The 19652-nt window shown below is 44.7% G+C and overlaps 1 protein-coding gene across 1 annotated transcript in view; it reads right to left on the reverse strand.

Annotated features, from left to right (window-relative positions):
• Nucleotides 1-17956, reverse strand: part of LOC137508566 (zinc finger protein 414-like) — a 96524-nt gene extending 78568 nt beyond the window's left edge. Inside the window, exons 1-2 of the mRNA XM_068233762.1 lie at nt 17754-17956; nt 711-885 (exon numbers count right to left, since the gene is read on the reverse strand). Of these exons, the coding sequence (XP_068089863.1) occupies nt 711-885; nt 17754-17756 (178 nt within the window). The 5' untranslated portion in view covers nt 17757-17956. The remainder of the gene's footprint in view (nt 1-710; nt 886-17753) is intronic.
• Nucleotides 17957-19652: the final 1696 nt, after the last annotated feature.

The raw sequence follows: 19652 nt of genomic DNA on the forward strand, positions 1-19652 counted from the left end.
GTCCACTGTGTTTTATCATGGGCAGGGTCAATGCAGCTAGCTATCAGGAGATTTTGGAGCACTTCATGCTTCCATCTGCTGAAAAGCTTTATGGAGATGAAGATTTCATTTTTCAGCATGACCTGGCTCCTGCTCACAGTGCGAAAACCACTGGTAAATAGTTTACTGACCATGGTATTACTGTGCTCAATTGGCCTGCCAACTCTCCTGACCTGAACCCCATAGAGAATCTGTGGGATATTGTGAAGAGGGAGTTGACAGACGCAAGACCCAACACTCTGGATGAGCTTAAGGCCGCTATCGAAGCATCCTGGGCCTCCATTACACCTGAGCAGTGCCACAAGCTGATTGCCTCCATGCCACGCCACATTGAAGCAGTCATTTCTGCAAAAGGATTCCCAACCAAGTATTGAGTGCATAACTGAACATAATTATTTGAAAGTTGACTTTTTGTGTTTTAAAAACACTTCTTTTATTGGTCGGATGAAATATGCTAATTTTTTGAGATTGGAATTTTGGGTTTTCATGAGCTGTATGCCAAAATCATCAATATCAAAACAATAAAAGGCTTGAACTATGTCAGTTGTGTGTAATGAATCTAAAATATATGAAAGTCTAATGTTTATCAGTACATTACAGAAAATAATGAACTTTATCACAATATGCTAATTTTTTGAGAAGGACCTGTATATCCAAATCACTATACATACTTGAACCCTGTGTGTTCCTTCTTCTGCCACCTTCTCTTGGTCTTTTGGACCCCAACTTGACTCCTCTGACATTGTGTGATGTGGAGGGGCCATACTCTTCTTTTTGTGGCTCGGTTTGCTTCTCTACAGTAGTTTCTGTAGAGGTAGTTTCTGTAGAGAGGTCTTCTGTTTTGTCCTTCAAAAAGGCAATGCAACAGAAAGTAAGTAACTAGATGATCAAGTTATAGGAAAGGTTAGAGAAACTGGGCTTAGTCTGGAGAGAGGGGGAAAAAACAAAGACACATTGGAGGAGATCTAAATAACATGTATAAATACATCAGATTAAAAAAGAAACAAACAAAAAAAAAACGCTTGGAAGGTGAGCTTTTTTACCCCCAAGTTTTCTTAAAAGGACTCTGGGACAAGATCTGTGCATGGAGGAAATTTTTTTTGCAATATATTCAAGTGTGTCTTAATGATGCAAGATGAGGGATGGAGTGTGTGCTCAGGGTGGCCAGAGCCTTGGCAAAACTTCAAAGAAAACCTGCCATGGCCGCATTTCCGAGGGGGCATTGCGCACACCTGAATGAATAAAAAAAAAAAAAAAAAAAAAAAAAAAAAAAAAAAAAAAAAGACTGTTGATCAGGTGAGTAATTAACCCTGAGACCCCCCCCCCCAATCCAGCGTCATGTCATTTACACTGGAAGTACTCTTTAAAGAGGAGCTGTTAGGTATAAGGTCTCAGAGAAAATAAACACATATATCAGTAGCTAAAGATTGGCTGTACTTACATTACATATGCATTTCACTGTCCACGTTTGGATTTCACAGAATTTGTATATAGTATATGCAGAGATAGATGCTCCTGACAGCTCATGGCAGGCTCCATGTTTTTCTGTCAAATGTGTCGTCATGTCCTGCCTGCTTCCTGATCACAGATAAGCTCGTACTTGAACACAGTGTGCAGTGAATATTAATGAGCCATGTGGCTAGGAACAATAGCTGACTCCTGCAGTGTACTCTGCCCGGAGATTTATCAGTGCTACGCGCTGGACTGATTACAAGCTGCTGTAACGTCTCAGCAGCCGAGGGGAGGGCCCCAGAATGCTTTGCAGTATAGTATGCGGCTTGCGTCCTCTTGGGTTTTAACAGCCTTGCTGATAAGCACACATCAAAGGTAACTGAGATTTTTATCTTCACTAATGGCTTTTGGGCTTCCTTCTAAACTGTTTAACACAGGAGAATAGAGGTTTAAATTAGCTTCTGCAGCCTGACAGTTACTCTTTAAAGGCAACCTGTGAATTTAAAATGAACAAAAAACAGATACTTATCCTGGTACAGGGAAGCCTCTGGATCCTAACAAGGATTCCCCTGTCCTACTCCAGCTGCTCGATCCAGTGCAGAGAACTCCAAGCTTTTCACAACAATAACAATTCAAGGGCACTAGCAGAATTCCTTTAGTTTTCTGGCAGAAATACCCCATGAGGCCCTCCCTCAAACACAGTATTAGCTTCCTATTGGTCCTGTGCTGGTAATAATCACTTCTATAGATGCTCTAAATAGTTGTAATCATAAACAAGCTGTTTCCGATCCCCTTCTTGTACCTCCGACACTGGTTGACCTTGGCAGGTTTTCTGTGCGCTGTATCAATTGTTATGTAAACAGTGCTTGGGGGGCCCAATGTAAGACTTGCACCGGGGCCAATAGCTCCTTAGCTATGCCCCTGCCACCTAGAGTCAATTTTCTTCACTTCAGGTTCACTTTTAGGGGTAATTGGCCTCTTTTTTTGCATTCTTCTGGATCAACTGGAGTTATGTGAGGGTGCAGGCTATTGTTTAGTCAGTAATGAGAGGCGCCTTATTTGTGGCTACAAGCACTATTAGGCACTGCTATTTGGCCTGAGGAAGTGGGTATGCACCCACGAAACGCGTTGCCAGTGCAATAAAATTCTATTAATACGTGAATTTGTCTTCATTGAGGTAAGCCACCTCACTTTTTTCATTTTATTTGTTTTTAACGTATTTTATCTGCTCTGGGCGCCTCTTCCCCCTTTACATTGTTTAGTCCAAGTTCAACCAGACAATACGGCATGTGTCTTTTTTCCACAATACTGATTTTCTGGTTACGACACTTTACCTGGAACGTATGAACAACAACAGGCATTCCAAATTACATAAAGTAGTCACTCCAGCGGAATTACCCAACTGGTCCAAAATTGGTCACTTTGTCGGTAGGGCGTGCACTTTACGGCACAAATTTTCATCCAATTCAATTAAAATAATCGAATCAGATGGTTAATCAGCTACCAAGTCCCCTAATATATGGCCACCTTCAGTTGTGCATTTTAATTGTAAAGGCATGCACTTAGACATCAGCAGTAGCAAAAACCTGTTGCAAGATCCATAATTACATTTTAGGGTTAAGAGACTTGTTTCAGCAACTTGCGGTCTGCTCTCAGGATGAACTTGCTTTGACGACCAAACCTGAGCAGGTTGTTGGCAGTTGTTTTGAAAGTCCTCCACTCAGTCTACTTTCCAGACAGCGGAATGACTAATTTAGAATTCTTTTGAGATATTTCAGCGTGGCTATACTCAATTAAAAGGTTATCACTTACAGAATATTGTAGGCATGGCCTGTAAAATTTGGATGGAATGATTTACCATATTTTTCAAACTAAAAATTTTCTCTTACGATCGCCCATCGATATGAACCGCTGGCATCAGTGACTCCCTGTATTGTCCCTGGTGTCCTGCTCCGCTCCCTCTGTGTAAAGTAATTAGCGTCGGTGGCCGCAGGGATCACTCACCTGATCCGATGCCCGCGGTGATCAGCTGCTGTCCTGGCAACCTCAGTTTACCTGGCGACCTGCACTTCCCATGCTCCCCCCACCCCCCGGTAAAGTAATTAAGCTGCGGCAGCCACCACGGCATCACTCACCTGAGCCTTGGAGCCTGCATAATCAGCCACTTGTATCGCTCACTCCTTCGCTCTAGTGCTGGTACTTCCTGGTCAAGTAATTACAGTTTCGACCAGCACTAGTGGGAAGGAGTGAGAGACAAGCAGTTGACCCCGAGGGCTCCAAGGATCAGATGCGTGGTGCCCATGGCGGCTGCCGCCACTTAATTACATTGTAGGGGGAGCAGAAAGTGCAGGAGGACAAGAGGTGGGGGTAGTATACAACATGCATTCCTAGAGGCCCGCGTACTTTTGGGTTATCTAGTAAGGAGTACAACTTGGCCAGAGGTCAATGGCTTAAGTTAGAGCGTATACTAAGGGGGGGGGGGGGAGCGTTAAGATTTAAAGAGTTGGAGAGTGACAATGTGCTGTGGAATAGGACTCCAGAGGAGAGGTGAAGCACCTGAGATAGCTTGTACACATGAATGCAAGGAAGTGATTCCACAGGAGGACAAGTGAAGGTCGTGTGCAGATCTGAGATAGCAGTTGATTTAGTATCTGGAAGCTAGTGAGGAGATGTACTGGGGAGAGAATGTGGAGAGCTTTGTAGGTTAGGGTTAAATGAAATAGATATTTTCCTTAATTGGCAGCCAATGAACAGCTTAACAGAGAGAAGCAGATGAAGAGAGAGAGAAGTATAGATGGTGGGAAGGTAGTGTTAGGCATAGATAATAGATGGAGAGAGGTTAGTGTTAGGCAGAGAAGCAGGGAAGGTTCATGTGAGAATAGAATAGAACATCCGTAAAGTTCAATATTATGCTTCGGAATAGTCGCTAGTACAATAATGATTTACAAAAAAAAAAAAAAAAAATATATGCAGATAGGCTACTATTATTAACGCCCAAATTTCCTTGCGATTTTTATATTTACAAAGCTGGTAGTATCTTGTACATGAAGGCCTCAGACAGCTCTTTTGATCTCACCATGGTGTTCACTCTTAAGAGCACAACAAACGAATTGTCTGAGGTTTTAATCAGGGCTGTGGAGTCGGAGTCGTGGAGTCGGGCAATTTTGGGTGCCTGGAGTCGGAGTCGGGAAAAAATGCACCGACTCCGACTTCTAATGAATTTGTAACTAATTAAAATAGAAAATATGATAAAATGTTCTATTTCTCAGATAATAGTCATTAAAAATAATGTATATATACAGTATATATACAGTAATAGATATGCTTAGTCCACAAAAATGAAATAAACCAATCAAAATTAGTTACTTGTGCTGCTTCAATAAAGCAGTCCCCGTAATTTTAAGGTCAGATATACATATCTGATTGTGACTGTATATATGATGTGTACACAGGAATCTCTTATATATCTATGTACACAGTGGACAGAGCGCTCCTCCCTGGGCAAACCTGCCCCAAATACAACACACTAGTCAAAAAAGGCTCTGGATCGCTTCAGATATGGGGGGTATGAACACCCTAAATGATTGTAAAAAGCAAAGTTCTGAAAGCGCTCTTTATCAGAGTCTGTGTAGTCCAAACGTTACAAAAATAGTCCTTATCTTCCCTTCATAACATATAATCCTCTCACCAGATGTTGTTGCTGATTGTATTATAGATCAGCAATGACAGCATTGGTTGATAGCATTGGTTGATATCTCAATCTTCACCAGGCTTCGAATTCACCAAAACATGGATTACCTCAAAGAGATGTATAGAACAACACATAGCGTAATACTGTCACATATATTGTGATTATCACCGTGCACCAACACCCTATGTGTGCTTCCACCTCTCGTTTATGAGCAACTTATACGCTCACCAGATATTATGCTGACCACGTGGACCAGCCAGTGCGCTTATGATCGGTTAGTCCCTCCTATGGATATATCCGCATTGACCTCACTCCTCTGCGAAGTACCCAGGTTGCTGTGAACTCGAATTAATAAAACAACATAGCGTAATCCAGATCACAAAACTTAGATCTACTCCTACACCTCAGTGCAAAACAGCAAACCACCAGTGCTCCCAGGCATATAGTAATAGGTTACGCTCACCGCATATAATGGCTGACCTCAAGATGACCAGCAATCGCGTTTAAATGGCGTTTAGTAGTCTTCTATGCACGCTGCCAAAAGGCACACTTCCATATCCTCCTTCAACTCAAACAAACAGCATAGCATAGCATAATACTGTTTTATTTATGTAAAAATTTTAAAAGGTTACACTCACAAAGGTAAAATGATATGCGCATATCTCAAATAAGATCCCAGGCTCACCGCCGCTGCAGCTTGTACATGCGTCTAACCCGTCTGCCGGAAGCCACGCCCTACCGGTTTCGTCACGTGTGACTCATCAGGGGCTGATGAGTCACACGTGACGAAACCGGTAGGGCGTGGCTTCCGGCAGACGGGTTAGACGCATGTACAAGCTGCATGTACAAGCTGCAGCGGCGGTGAGCCTGGGATCTTATTTGAGATATGCGCATATCATTTTACCTTTGTGAGTGTAACCTTTTAAAATTTTTACATAGATAAAACAGTATTATGCTATGCTATGCTGTTTGTTTGAGTTGAAGGAGGATATGGAAGTGTGCCTTTGGCAGCGTGCATAGAAGACTACTAAACGCCATTTAAACGCGATTGCTGGTCATCTTGAGGTCAGCCATTATATGCGGTGAGCGTAACCTATTACTATATGCCTGGGAGCACTGGTGGTTTGCTGTTTTGCACTGAGGTGTAGGAGTAGATCTAAGTTTTGTGATCTGGATTACGCTATGTTGTTTTATTAATTCGAGTTCACAGCAACCTGGGTACTTCGCAGAGGAGTGAGGTCAATGCGGATATATCCATAGGAGGGACTAACCGATCATAAGCGCACTGGCTGGTCCACGTGGTCAGCATAATATCTGGTGAGCGTATAAGTTGCTCATAAACGAGAGGTGGAAGCACACATAGGGTGTTGGTGCACGGTGATAATCACAATATATGTGACAGTATTACGCTATGTGTTGTTCTATACATCTCTTTGAGGTAATCCATGTTTTGGTGAATTCGAAGCCTGGTGAAGATTGAGATATCAACCAATGCTATCAACCAATGCTGTCATTGCTGATCTATAATACAATCAGCAACAACATCTGGTGAGAGGATTATATGTTATGAAGGGAAGATAAGGACTATTTTTGTAACGTTTGGACTACACAGACTCTGATAAAGAGCGCTTTCAGAACTTTGCTTTTTACAATCTCTTATATATACTAAATAACATCTATGCTGTAAGAATAAAGCCTGATGTGTAGCTGTGTCACTAATAGAGATGGTCAATGAGATGGAAATAATTCTGCACTGATGCTGATTTATGCAAATGTATGCACTCCCTTTGCTGATGAAATCAAATAATTTGATATGTTGTTAAAATTTGGTTTGGTGACTACAAATTAAAGGGTAACTGAGACGGATGAAAAGTAAAGTTTTATACATACCTGGGGCTTCCTCCAGCCCCCTTCAGGCTAATCAGTCCCTCGCTGTCCTCCACCACCCGGATCTTCTGCTATGAGTCCTGGTAATTCAGCCAGTCAGCGCTGTCCGGCCGCATGCCGCTCCCACAGCCAGGAACATTCTGCACCTGCGCAATAGTGCTGCACAGGTGTAGTATGCTCCTGGCGGCGGAGTGTGTGCATGCGCACTACGCCCGACTGGCTCAAGTACCTGGACTCATAGCAGAAGATCCAGGTGGTGGAGGAGGACAACGAGGGACTGATTATCCTGAAGACGGCTGGAGGAAGCCCCAGGTATGTATAAAACTTTAATTTCATCTGTCTCAGGTTTACTTTGTTACACAGTAGTACTATACTCTACATATGCACTCCCCACAGAGCTGCAGGGAATCCACTGAGAATGCTGTGCACATTGAACACAGGTGTTGTCTGTCACCCATAAACCTTGTTCAGATTGTGCATGAAGAATGTGTAATAGAGGAAGAATCTCCTCATTCCCCTGCAGAGTACCTGCACATCATTCTTACATGTACCCACGCTTACATTGCCTAGGGCCTGATAGATGTTCTATGTTCCGGTTTGTACCTTTTACAAGTACTCTTACCAAGGACTAGTTTTAGTCTAAAGGGAACTACATATCCTTCTCACTTCAGTTGTCTTGTAAAATTCCTAAGCGTTGGCAGTTAAGAGACGAATTTCATGTTACATACTTTTAATCAACAAAATTGTAATATGCAAATTAGAGGAGTCGGAGTCGAGGAGTCGGGAGTCGGTGGAATCCTAAACTGAGGAGTCGGAGTCTGTGGATTTTTGGTCCGACTCCACAGCCCTGGTTTTAATAGGGGAAACCACCTGCAAAATGCTGAGTAATGATGTTCTAGAATCTAGATGATAATAATAATAATAATAATAATAATAATCTTCACTTGATGTGATACACCTGTGTGTTAATTGAGTATTTTCTTCAGTTTTAATGGTTTAGCTATATTACTTGAATCTACCAGTATTGTTAAAATTGAGATCAAAATATCCATGAGCGTTAGGCCTCTTTCACAGTAGGATGTTGCGTTTTGATGCAACGTTAAAGTCGCAACGCAAATTACAACGCAATGCCCCAAAAAATATTGCACCGCAACTTAATGCCCCGTTATGGTCGCATACAGTAGAACATACAGGCAATTAAAAGTATGTTTCCAAGTCATTACTGAGCACGTGCAAACAGTCCAATGCAGCTCATAACATGTATAACGCACAGCATGCAGTACTTTCACTTAACGTGCAGTGTTAGTCACCAACGCAACGTGTGCACTGTGAATGGGGCATTATTTTTTCATTGCAGTGAGTTATTGTGCGTTAAATGTAGCTTTAACGTGCAACTTTAACGTCGCACTGTGAAAGAGGCCTTACAAAAACACACAGGTTTTCATAGGCGGCCCTAATTTTTTCACATGAATACATAAAGCAGCATAACTTGCTTGGTGTCACAATATGCTTTTTTTAATACAGCAGATTTTTATTTATTTATTTATTTTTTTTAATTATGACACTTGTGTGTTGAATCCCACGGTAGCAGTCTGATAGGTCAGAGACGGCTTACTTTTTCACCGCCGTGGAAGGCCAAGTGCCGTGGAGCCAAGTGCTCCAGAAGATGGACGGGCTCTGTACTGAGCATGCACGAGTGAGCGAGAAAGCGTGATCATGCATGCCAACTGCTAACGTGGGATCGAACGCTGAAACGTGAGCACTGTGAGAACAGGAAGGCTCTATTGGACTCTGAGCATTCCCTCTCCTTAGCGAGCATCTGTTTTCTCTTTAGACTTGCTTTAAAACAAATGCTGCCCCGCTATCAGCTTTAGCCCTTCCACAAATTTAGTGCTGCCCGCCTAACAAATTCCACAACTGGGAATACTTTGAAGCCAGTATAACCTATTTCCAGGGTGATGTGTATACACAGTTGATCCTCCGGGAAACGGAGGGGTCAGACACGTCTTCAGCTTCTCTTGGGTTTCAGCAACATCAGCAATTTCACAGAGAGCCAGGCAGGAGAAATACTGACTAACAGCTTGTACAATTAGCTAGCTGACTTGGGGTTTGATTCACTTTGTAGGACAAGATCACCACACTTTGGCCCAATAGGCTGCCCGTCAATTGATAGACAGCCTATTGGGTCAAAGTGCGGGGATCTCGTCTTACAAAGTCACTGGACCTGACAGGGTCCAGAGTGGGACAATTGGAGCAGCTGTTCATTTTGCGGGAAGGGCAAATAAGTTAGTTGTGCATGCTACAGCAGTAGCGTGCCTACTTTGAAAATTTTAATTGCGCTGCTTGAGCAGTGTAGCTTAGTGAATCAATCCCTACTGATTTGTATGCGAGTCAGATCCAGCCATCAAAAGAGCCACATCTGGCACCCGAGCCATAGGTTCCCTACCCCTGTGTTAGGGCCTGCCTGTATGGCCAGGATGAAAATAAGAGAGTTGGATCATACTAAAGTAATGTGATTCCTGGTCATTCACACATGCATTGCTGTGGAAGTGTACAGGAGCTAATATTTGTTTTAAAAGAAAAAGGCAGATTTCAGTGATAATTAAAGTATCCCTGAACCAGATATTTTTAACATACTGTTAATCCCGATGACAAAATACACATCCAAAAATAAAAAGACACATTTTAGACTAAATTCACACCTTTGTACATTAATTAAAAATAAATACCCGCTTCCTGCCTCCCCTAGCAAACCAAAAACAAACGCAGGAGGAAAAAGAAAAAAACAAAAAAAAACAAATAGTTACCCTAGAAGGGAGTGAACTTTTGTATATTGTGAGGGTATAGTACTGTTATTTTTGCCTATATGGGCTTGTAATTCGTGATGGACTCAAAATAAAAAAAAAATACACTTATTTCCAAATAAAATATTGTCATTATACACTAGGAAATATTCGAAACATTGTAGTAGCCGGAACAAATTGGCAAATAAAATTTGTGGGTTTTATCCACAGTAGAACGTTATTTTAAAACAAAAGTGGCCAAAAACTGAGAAAATAATTCTTAGCAAAATGTTCTTCAAAGAAAGCCTGATTGGTGTAGGGAAAAAATATATTTCAAAATAAATAAATAATAATAACAATAACATATATATTGCCAAAGTATATATATGTCCACCATCACAATGGTGGACATATATGTGATGGTGGACATATATATACTTTGGCAGTTGTGATTCCTGCACCTTTAAATCCAAATCAAGGTTGATCTTTGATGATCTCATGAGTATACGCCCTTAGGGGCGGTTCTGGTAGTATATATGATCCACCGAGATGTCAGTGTGTTTAGGCTATGAGTAAGGATATGATCCGAAACATGTCAGCCATTTTACTGTTTTTGTGAGTTGGATTTGAATAAATAAAAACCCTTGGACTTTACCTGCGGGTGTGCGGATTTCATCTTCTCTGCATATTATATGCAACCAGCATTTTTTTTTTACTAGACCAGCATTAGAAGGGTTACACACAGAGCTTTAAAGTTCCGTGGAGAGAAATGCTGCCGCATCCGAAGTTTAGATAGATACATTTAAAGGGACTCCGAGCAGTGCAGAAACTATGGAAAGATGCATATCATTTTAAAGCTCTCTTTCTTCTCTTTCCAATGATATATAAACCACCGCCCTGCGTCTTTTAGTTTTCGCTATTTTCGCGATTGAAATTGCCGCGGCCGTGATTTCGATCGCGAAAATAGAGAAAACTAAAATGCGTAGGGCAACGATTTAGGTGTCATCAGAAAGAGGAGAGAGCTTTAAAATGATATCCATCTTGCCATAGTTATATTGTATTACACAGGACGACACTTTCCCCAGTGTCAGCAGCTCCATTCTGCTGAATGCAGCTGCTGACTTTGAGAAAAAGTCGCCCTGTGTAATACAATATAACTATGGCAAGATGGATATCATTTTAAAGCTCTCTTTCTCCTCTTTCTGACGACACCTAAATCGTTGCCCTACGCATTTTAGTTTTCTCTATTTTAGCGAAAACTAAAAGGCGTAGGGTGGTGGTTTATATATCATTGGAAAGAGGAGAAAGAGAGCTTTAAAATGATGCACATCTTTCCATAGTTTCTGCACTGCTCGGAGTCCCTTTAAGTAAACACAATGTAACAAGTGGTGAATGTTACACACTCTGGCTGTCCTCCAGCTCCTGTACAGTCAGAGAGAGGGAGTCACATTCCTCACTTGTTACATTGTGTTTACTTAAATGTATCTATCTAAACTTCGGCTGCTGCAGTTTTTCTCTCCACGGAACTTTAAAGTTCTGTGTGTAACCCTTCCAATGCTGGTCTAGTAAAAAAAAAAAAAAAAAAAAAAAAGAATGCTGGTTGCATATAATATGCTGTAAATAATGTTTTAGAGCAAAGTTGAAATGCAGGGTTATATTCCACTTTTAAAAAAAAAGCTTTTTCAACAGAACAAAATAAATAAATAAAAAGACTAGCAGCATTTCCCACAGAATGCACCATCCATAAGTAGGCAGAGTGCCCCCTTAAATGCCCAGTATTCCCTGGTGGCCTAGTGCCCCCACCACAGTATTACATGGTAGTCCAGTAGTTCCCCCTTATAGTATTTTTTGGTGATCTAATGGTTCCCCAATCCTCATATAAAAAAAACCTAGTGGTGTAGTGTTTCCCTCCATCCCCCCAAAAAATATTTTTTGATTTAAGTCTCTGCCTGTCTTGATTTCTTGCAGACCTGGGTAGTAGACAGCTGGTGGCCTCTGCAGAGGTCAGACAGGACATCCAGCCCTGGAGAAGGTGTGGCTCTAACTCAAATCCCACCACTTCACAGAGCTTTGCACATGCCTGGAGAGCAAAGGGGGTAGGCCCTAGGTGAGCGTGAAGATTTCTGGCAGATTTCTTCAGCTGAGTGACAGCCAAGAGCTTTGTTTTCCCCACTCACCTCACCCACTGTCACTATTCTGCTCTGTTGGCCCTCTGACCCCCACCCACATAGCAACAGAACACATTGCTAACCTGCAGGCTAGAGATACGTCTGTACAGGGGCAGCCTACAGCGTCGCCTGAGGGATCGGGTCCAATCCCTGTCGGGTGACATTCCTCATACATGAGTACAAGGTAATATAGTTAGGATAGGGCTATCCGTTATGGGAAAGAAGTGTTTTAAGAATACAGAGAAATCAGGTGATCAGGGTTAGGCATTTAAGTGGGAAGGAGTTGAAGTTCGGTAAAAGTATCTAACATGTAGGAGGTTAGGAAAAATTAGCACTTGAGACAATTTAGGGTTAGGATAGGGATTAGGATTATGGGAATAAGGATAAAATGAAGGGAAAGTATTAAAGTGATATTGTCACCATAAAAAATCAAATTTCAACAGCAACTGGTCTGAGTGTAATAAAGAGACTCTGAAGCGAGAATAAATCTTGCTTCAGAGCTCATAGTTAGCAGGGGCACGTGTGCCCCTGCTAAACCACCGCTAAACGAGGGTCCCTTCACCCCCAAACCCCCCACTGCGACACTTGGTCGCAGACTTGGTCGCTCCTGGAGGCAGGGCTAACGGCTGCAGCCCTGCCTCCAGTCGCGTCTATCAGCGGCGCATCGCCACCTCTCCCCCGCCCCTCTCAGTGAAGGAAGACTGAGAGGGGCAGGGGAGAGGCGGAGATACGCGCTGACCGACGCACGTGGGGCAGGGCTGCGGCGGTTAGCCCTGCCCCAACCAGGAAGCGCTCCCCCGCTGAAACGAGGGGATTTGGGGGTGAAGGGACCCCCGTTAAGCCGCGGGATAGCGGCGGTTTAGCAGGGGCAGACGTGCCCCTGCTATCTATGAGGTCTGAAGCGAGATTTATTCTCGCTTCAGACTCTCTTTAAGTGATAATTGCTAATCCTGCTTTCAAAACTTTTTCTGCTGTTATGGTTTGTAGTTATCACATACTTTAGGAGCACTGGCCCTAGTGCAAAACAGTGCCCAAGAGTTGAATGCTGGGAGCTCTTTTTATCTATAATATATTCCTCATCTTCCATTTATTTCCCTGCCTTCTGCTTATCAGAAACACCCCCTGATTACTTGTGTTTACAAGCAAGGCTGAGGTGACTCAGTGATTGGATGTGTAAATAATAAAAAAAAAAAAGTGCAGTTAGTATACACCTCAGTGGGAGTGTCTGAAGACTCTGGGAGGAGGGCAGCTAATGAATACACAATGAGCAAGAGAAGGGAGGGGGGAAAACAAGAGTCAGGGATATCCTTGTTGTCAGTATGAGCTTGGCAAGATGGCCACTGCCTAGAATAGGATTTTCTGCTTTTCCTTTATAAAATTCACAGGAATCATTACGTGGATAGCACACTATGGGCTTGATTCACAAAGCGGTGCTAACCTACTTAGCACGTCTAAAGTCTTTAGACGCGCTAACCAGGGTGCTAAGTAGGTTAGCACCGGATTTCTCAATCAGATCACGCGCTAACTTTGCGCGCGTAAAGTTTTACGCGCGCTAAGTCCCATAGGCTTTAATGGGCACTTCGCGCGGAGCGCTCTGTGCAGTACGCGCGTAAAGTTTTACGCACATAAAGTTTTGCGCGCGTAAAGTTTTATGCGCGAAAAGCTTGTTTAGACGTGCTAAGGGGGTTTTCACAGGCGTGCTAACAGTTAGCACCGCTTTGTGAATCAAGCCCTATATCTGTTATGTAAGTAGAAGTAGTATTTATCTACTTATATATGTGTTTTTTATTTCTAGGTTAGCATGGGTGTCGCTTGTTCTTTAAAGTGGCTGTACACGCATAGATTTTTGCCCCATGCGGCAAACAGACCAATCCCTCGCTTATATGATGAGAGGGAGTCGATTCTCCCCATACACTGCACACAGATTTTAGTATATTTCACCATGAAATCTATTGAATCTACTGCCACACTATCCAATCAACCAAAATGTAATCAACCAATAGTAATTTTGATCGATTTGTGCCACAGATTGATATTAGGATCGATGTAGCTATGCTGATAACCATCCGATTCGATCATAGTGAGAGAATTTGGCTGGAAAAAAACAAAAACAAAAAACCCAATGCATGTATGGCCAGCTTTTGGTTAGGATAATTAATAAGATTGGGGTAATTTACTTGTGAGGGTAAGATGGCCGGGGGGGAGACGGAAGTTTCAGCCATCAATCGAATAGAAGCCGATTCTTTCAAATCAATTGATGTGTGGCCGATTTGATTTATCTGACAGGATGGAAGATCTAGGTCGATCTGCTGCTGGTAACAGATCCATGGCCCATAGCGTTGCATTGGATCTAATGGTCCAATAATGCATTTAGGTATATTTCCAATAGATTTAATTCTGAAATCTATTGGAAATCTGTTCCTAGTGTGTGGCACACATCAGATAGATTCCTGTCAGATTCGACTTGACAGGCATCTGACAAAAATCTGATGGTCGAATCTGCTGCAAATCTATAAGTGTATGGCCACCTTAAAGAGACACTGAAGCAAGAATAAATCTTGCTTCAGAGCTCATAGTTAGCAGGGGCATGTGTGCCCCTGCTAAACCGCCGCTATCCCGCGGCTAAACTGGGTTCCCTTACCCCCCAAAACCCCCCTTGCAAAATCTACTACCAACTTGGTCGTAGATTTTGCTGCTGGTGAGGCAGGGCTAACGGCTGCAGCCCTGCCTCTAAGCGCCGTCTATCAGCGGCGCATCGCCGCCTCTCCCCCGCCCCTCTCAGTGAAGGAAGACTGAGAGGGGCGGGGGAGAGGCGGAGATACGCGCTGATAGACGTGCGTGAGGCAGGGCTGCAGCGGTTAGCCCTGCCTCAATCAGGAAGCGCAGCCGGCGCTGTACAGAGGGGATTTGTGGGGTAAGGGACCTCGTTTAGCCGCAGGATAGCGGCATTTTAGCAGGGGCACACATGCCCCTGCTAACTATGAGCTCTGAAGCGAGATTTATTCTCGCTTCAGAGTCTCTTTAAGGCTCCATACACACATCAAGATTTAATCTGCAGATAACTGGGTAATTTTACCACTGCCATGTAGTAAAAGGGCCAACAGATTACGTTCACAAAAGACCTCAAGAGATATTTATCTTTCAATCTTACAGATTCATCCATTGCATCTGATATGCAGATGGCTGTCCATTGAACAAGGTGCATAGGAGATCTCCAGATCAGTGCTGCTCAGCAAGGATTTCGGATATCCGAACTACCCAGATAATCCAAACTTTTTCCACTATCCGAACTTTGAATAGCAATTCGGATATTTTTGCAAATCCAAATAGACTATCCGAGAAAACCTGGATTTCCCATGTGAAATTCAGGCAGATAGTTAGTTTACATGTCCAAGCAGAGGGCAAAATCACCTTCAATGGCAAAAATCAGGAAGGAAACATCCGAAAGGGTTTTTTGCCATTTTCAGGTTTACTATCCGGATATCCGAATCCGGCCGGATACTGAGGTCGGATATCAGGGTATCCGGATCCGAATTAGATCCGGATAGTGAAAAGTGGTATTCGAGCAGCACTGTTCCAGATGTTTCAACTTTTGTGTGAGCAGGCTTAGGTGAAAAAGGTCTTTTTTTCTCGGGTCTTTTGCAGGAACTGATCTTTTGCATGTGTACAGCATATTTAGAAAGATCAGTCTTTCAAACTTCCCTGTCAAACCTGTGTGACAGATTAGCTCCTCAGTTTGCAAAGATCTGATGGGTGTACTCAGCTTAAAGACAATCCAAGGTGGGGCAGGGAAAAAGAAAAAGGGGAAGAGGATCAAGACTACCAGATTTGGGGGGCTGGGCAGATCATGTAGCCCCCCATCTCTGCCGCTCCAATGGCCTGCAGTCTCCTGCTTTCACTTTCGTGACCCTTAGGCCGGGTTCACATTAGGACGCATCCGCCCGTACGCTTGCGTGCCGCTCCATGAGCGGAGCGGTAAGGCCACTCCAATGAGCGGAGCGCAGAGAACGGAACGGAGCTTTCCCATAGGGAAAGCATTGCTGCGGCTGCTGCGTTCCACTCATCGGAGCGGAACATAGGCTGAAAACAGCCCAATGTGAACCGAGCCTTAGGGTCACGACGCTGGTGCACGGAGGCAGGGGAGATGCAGGGGAGAGAGCTGCCCAATGGCAACTCTGGAAGGCCTGCAGGAACATGTGGGCATTTAGGCAGGGAATACCGCTATCCTCCCTTACTCTCCAGAATAGCGACAATCAGTTGACGCTAATTTCAGGGGGTTATAGTGCAAGCAGGGGGGGGGGGGTAGGGGGGTAGAGAGAATGTCCTGCAGCAGGGAACATGCCTGTGTCCCATCTCTCCCCCCCCCCCAGACCCCTCACCATCTCAGGTACTCTTTACAAGGGATTCATCAGGAAAAACACCCCTCTTTACTTACCCGGGGATTCCTCCAGCCCCTTGCAGCTGACCTGTCCCACGCCGCAGCTCCACACTCACCTGCTGGCTCAGGGTCCCCGCAAGTGCAGAGGCCGTCCTCCTCTGGTGCACCTGCGCCACTGTCCATCAAGTCCAAGTTGTCCGCGGTGTACTGCGCAGTACACCGCAGACAATGTGGGCTTGATTGACAGCGGTGGACAGTAGAGACGACCTCGAGATCAGCCTCTGCACCATCGGGGACCCCAAGCCGGCAGCTGAGCACGGAGTTGCAGCGTGGAACATGTGAGCTGCAAGGGGCTGGAGGAAGCCCCAGGTAAGTAGGGTGGTGGGGGAAGGGGGTTTGCCTGATGACTACTTAAAAATAGACTGTGCAGGCATACTACATGGAAGTGGTAAAGTTGGCCAGTCATCTGCAGATAAAAATTTGATGTGTGTATGGACCTTAAGAATAGCCTGAGTTGGAGCAGAGAGCTTAGGTGTCCCATATTACACAGAGGTTACTTGCCAGTAATATGACCCCTTCCCTACAAGCAGCCCTCCTGGAGTCTAGGGATTGTGGAAAACTTTTCAACCTGTTTGTCTAGCTGTCCACATGAAGCCTTTAGAACAATGGCAAGGGAGCAAGGCAAGGGAGCAGATTTTCTTTTCGAATGACCCTGCTGGCAAGCCTCTGTTTTGCATCATGCTGTGTACATTTACCAGCTTGCCTGCCCTCTAATTGACTGTTTTTTCCTCAGACAGCCCAGTGGTTCACATAGCCTTATACAAAAACCTGAGAGTGAGTGAGTCCCCTATGGACTATATATCTCATCCCCCCCATACATCCTCCACACTCCTATGGACTGTATACCTATATCCTTCCCTTATTCCAGCAATCCCCCCTCCCCCATGTTAATCTTTTGTTTTGCGTTGGCAATACTAAATGTATTTGGTCCTGCCAATAAAGCTTTTTTTGGATTTGGATTGAGTGAGTGGAGTGAGTGAGTGAGTGAGTGGAGTGTCCCTTCCCTCTAACCAAGTCCAAACCTGTGTGCCTGGCTAAAGAGAATAAACTGCCTTTGGATGAAAGATATTACAATTATAAAACAGCACATAAAAGCTTTGCAGAACAAGTAGTTATAATGCAGTTATAACGCAATCAAAGTCATAAAAACCTTGTGTTTACACAAAGTATATTCACTGTAACATATTTTGTACTGTTTATTAAAGAGACAGGCAGTTTATGAATGATATGCAGACAGACTGTGCCGATAAAAGTGATAATAAGAAAGAGGTACATAGCTTTGCGCTATCACCTACCATTATTAACGCTGCTGAAGTTTACAGTAATTGTGTCTCTCACAAGGAAGTCGGATATCATAGCTGGTTACATCGTAGCCATTTTGGGTGCACTGATAACGCGAGATTATGTGTATGGAAGAGGAGGAGGAAGCTGCGGGAGGGGCTGGCTATGGCTTCTTTCTTTGCCTTTGCTTGAGAGTGTCCGTGAGAAGAGAACTTGACGAAATGTGGAAAAAAAGAAAACATTTTCGAGGGCGGAGCAGAGATGTAGATGTGCTATGGATGCACGCATACTGTAGTAGTAGCCCAGCCCCAGCACTGCAGTATGAGGCAGCCATGCAGTGAGTGGCGAGTGCTGCTGTGCACGCTGCAGGCAGAGGAGTAATGTCATAACACAGATTAGCACGGGGAGCGCTGATGGCATTGCTGCTAAAACTAAGACGCTAGTGCTATGCTAGCCTGAAAATCAACCAGGCAAATGTGTTATATAACTTATATGTATGGTTCTTTATTTTGCTTGCCAACCATCAGTAAATGTACGGACTCTTAAATAAGTGTAATGGCCCATACTCACGGGCTACAATTGTCGCCGCAACACGCGGGGCGCCCGTGAGTATGGGCCGTCGCACGGGCGCGCACCCCGTCGCTGATGTCGCCAGGCGATTGAAAGTTTCAATTGCCTGGCGACAGTCGCCACCGCACCTCCGCCGCAACTGTCGCTAGTCCGCGTGAGTACGTGGACTAGCGACAGCAACCTCCATTGAGGTATGCGGAGCTTCCGGCGGGGGGAGGAGGAACGTCGGCGACAGCTTCCGTCGCGCCGCTGGTCCCTCTTCCGCGTGTGTACGCGGAGGGACCTGGCGAGGAGCTGTCGCCCACACACTCACGTGTGCTGGCGACAGGCCACTTTTGCTGCCCGTGAGTATGGGCCATTAGAACCACACAGACAGCAGGGGAAATAGCATAACTCCCAACTGTCCCTCTTTTGGAGGGACAGGCCCTTTTTGGGAGCCCTTTCCCCCTCATTTGTCCCTCTTTCAGGACTTTGACCCTCTTTCTATGTAAATATATATATATTTCTATATTAAAAATGTGTTTCATTGACTCTAAACTTTATTCCCATCCTTTAAAGGGAAGGTTCAGGGACTATCTGAAAAAAAATAAAAAATCCCCATCCACTTACCTGGGGCTTCCTCCAGCCCGTGGCAGGCAGGAGGTGCCCTCGGCGCCGCTCCGCAGGCTCCCGGTGGTCTCCGGTGGCGCGCCCGACCTGGCCAGGCCGGCGGCCAGGTCGGGCTCTTCTGCGCTCCAAGGCCCGGCACTTCTGCGTCCCACGCCGGCGCTCTGACGTCATCGGACGTCCTCCGGGCTGTACTGCGCAGGCGCAGAACTACTGCGCCTGCGCAGTACAGCCCGGAGGACGTCCGATGACGTCAGAGCGCCGGCGTGGGACGCAGAAGTGCCGGGCCTTGGAGCGCAGAAGAGCCCGACCTGGCCGCCGGCCTGGCCAGGTCGGGCGCGCCACCGGAGACCACCGGGAGCCTGTGGAGCGGCGCCGAGGGCACATCCTGCCTGCCACGGGCTGGAGGAAGCCCCAGGTAAGTGGATGGGGATTTTTATTTTTTTCAGATAGTCCCTGAACCTTCCCTTTAAATTGATATAATACTAATTTTAAAATGTTACTATGAAGGAAAATTAACCAGAATAGAAAGGACCAGTGTGGTTTGAATTGTAAAACAACATTTTTTTCTTATGAAATCTTTATGATATGCGTGACTAGGGTCTTGGTGGGGGTGTGGCAGGGGCATGGCTTAAAGTGAACCTAAAGTCTGGCCAAAAAAATGAGATTAACTCACCTGGGGCTTCCCTCAGTCCCCTGCAGCCGATTGGTGCTTTCGCAGCTCCGCTCCGATGGTC

Source organism: Hyperolius riggenbachi, chromosome 1 (genome assembly GCF_040937935.1).
Source record: "Hyperolius riggenbachi isolate aHypRig1 chromosome 1, aHypRig1.pri, whole genome shotgun sequence".
NCBI lineage: Eukaryota > Metazoa > Chordata > Amphibia > Anura > Hyperoliidae > Hyperolius > Hyperolius riggenbachi.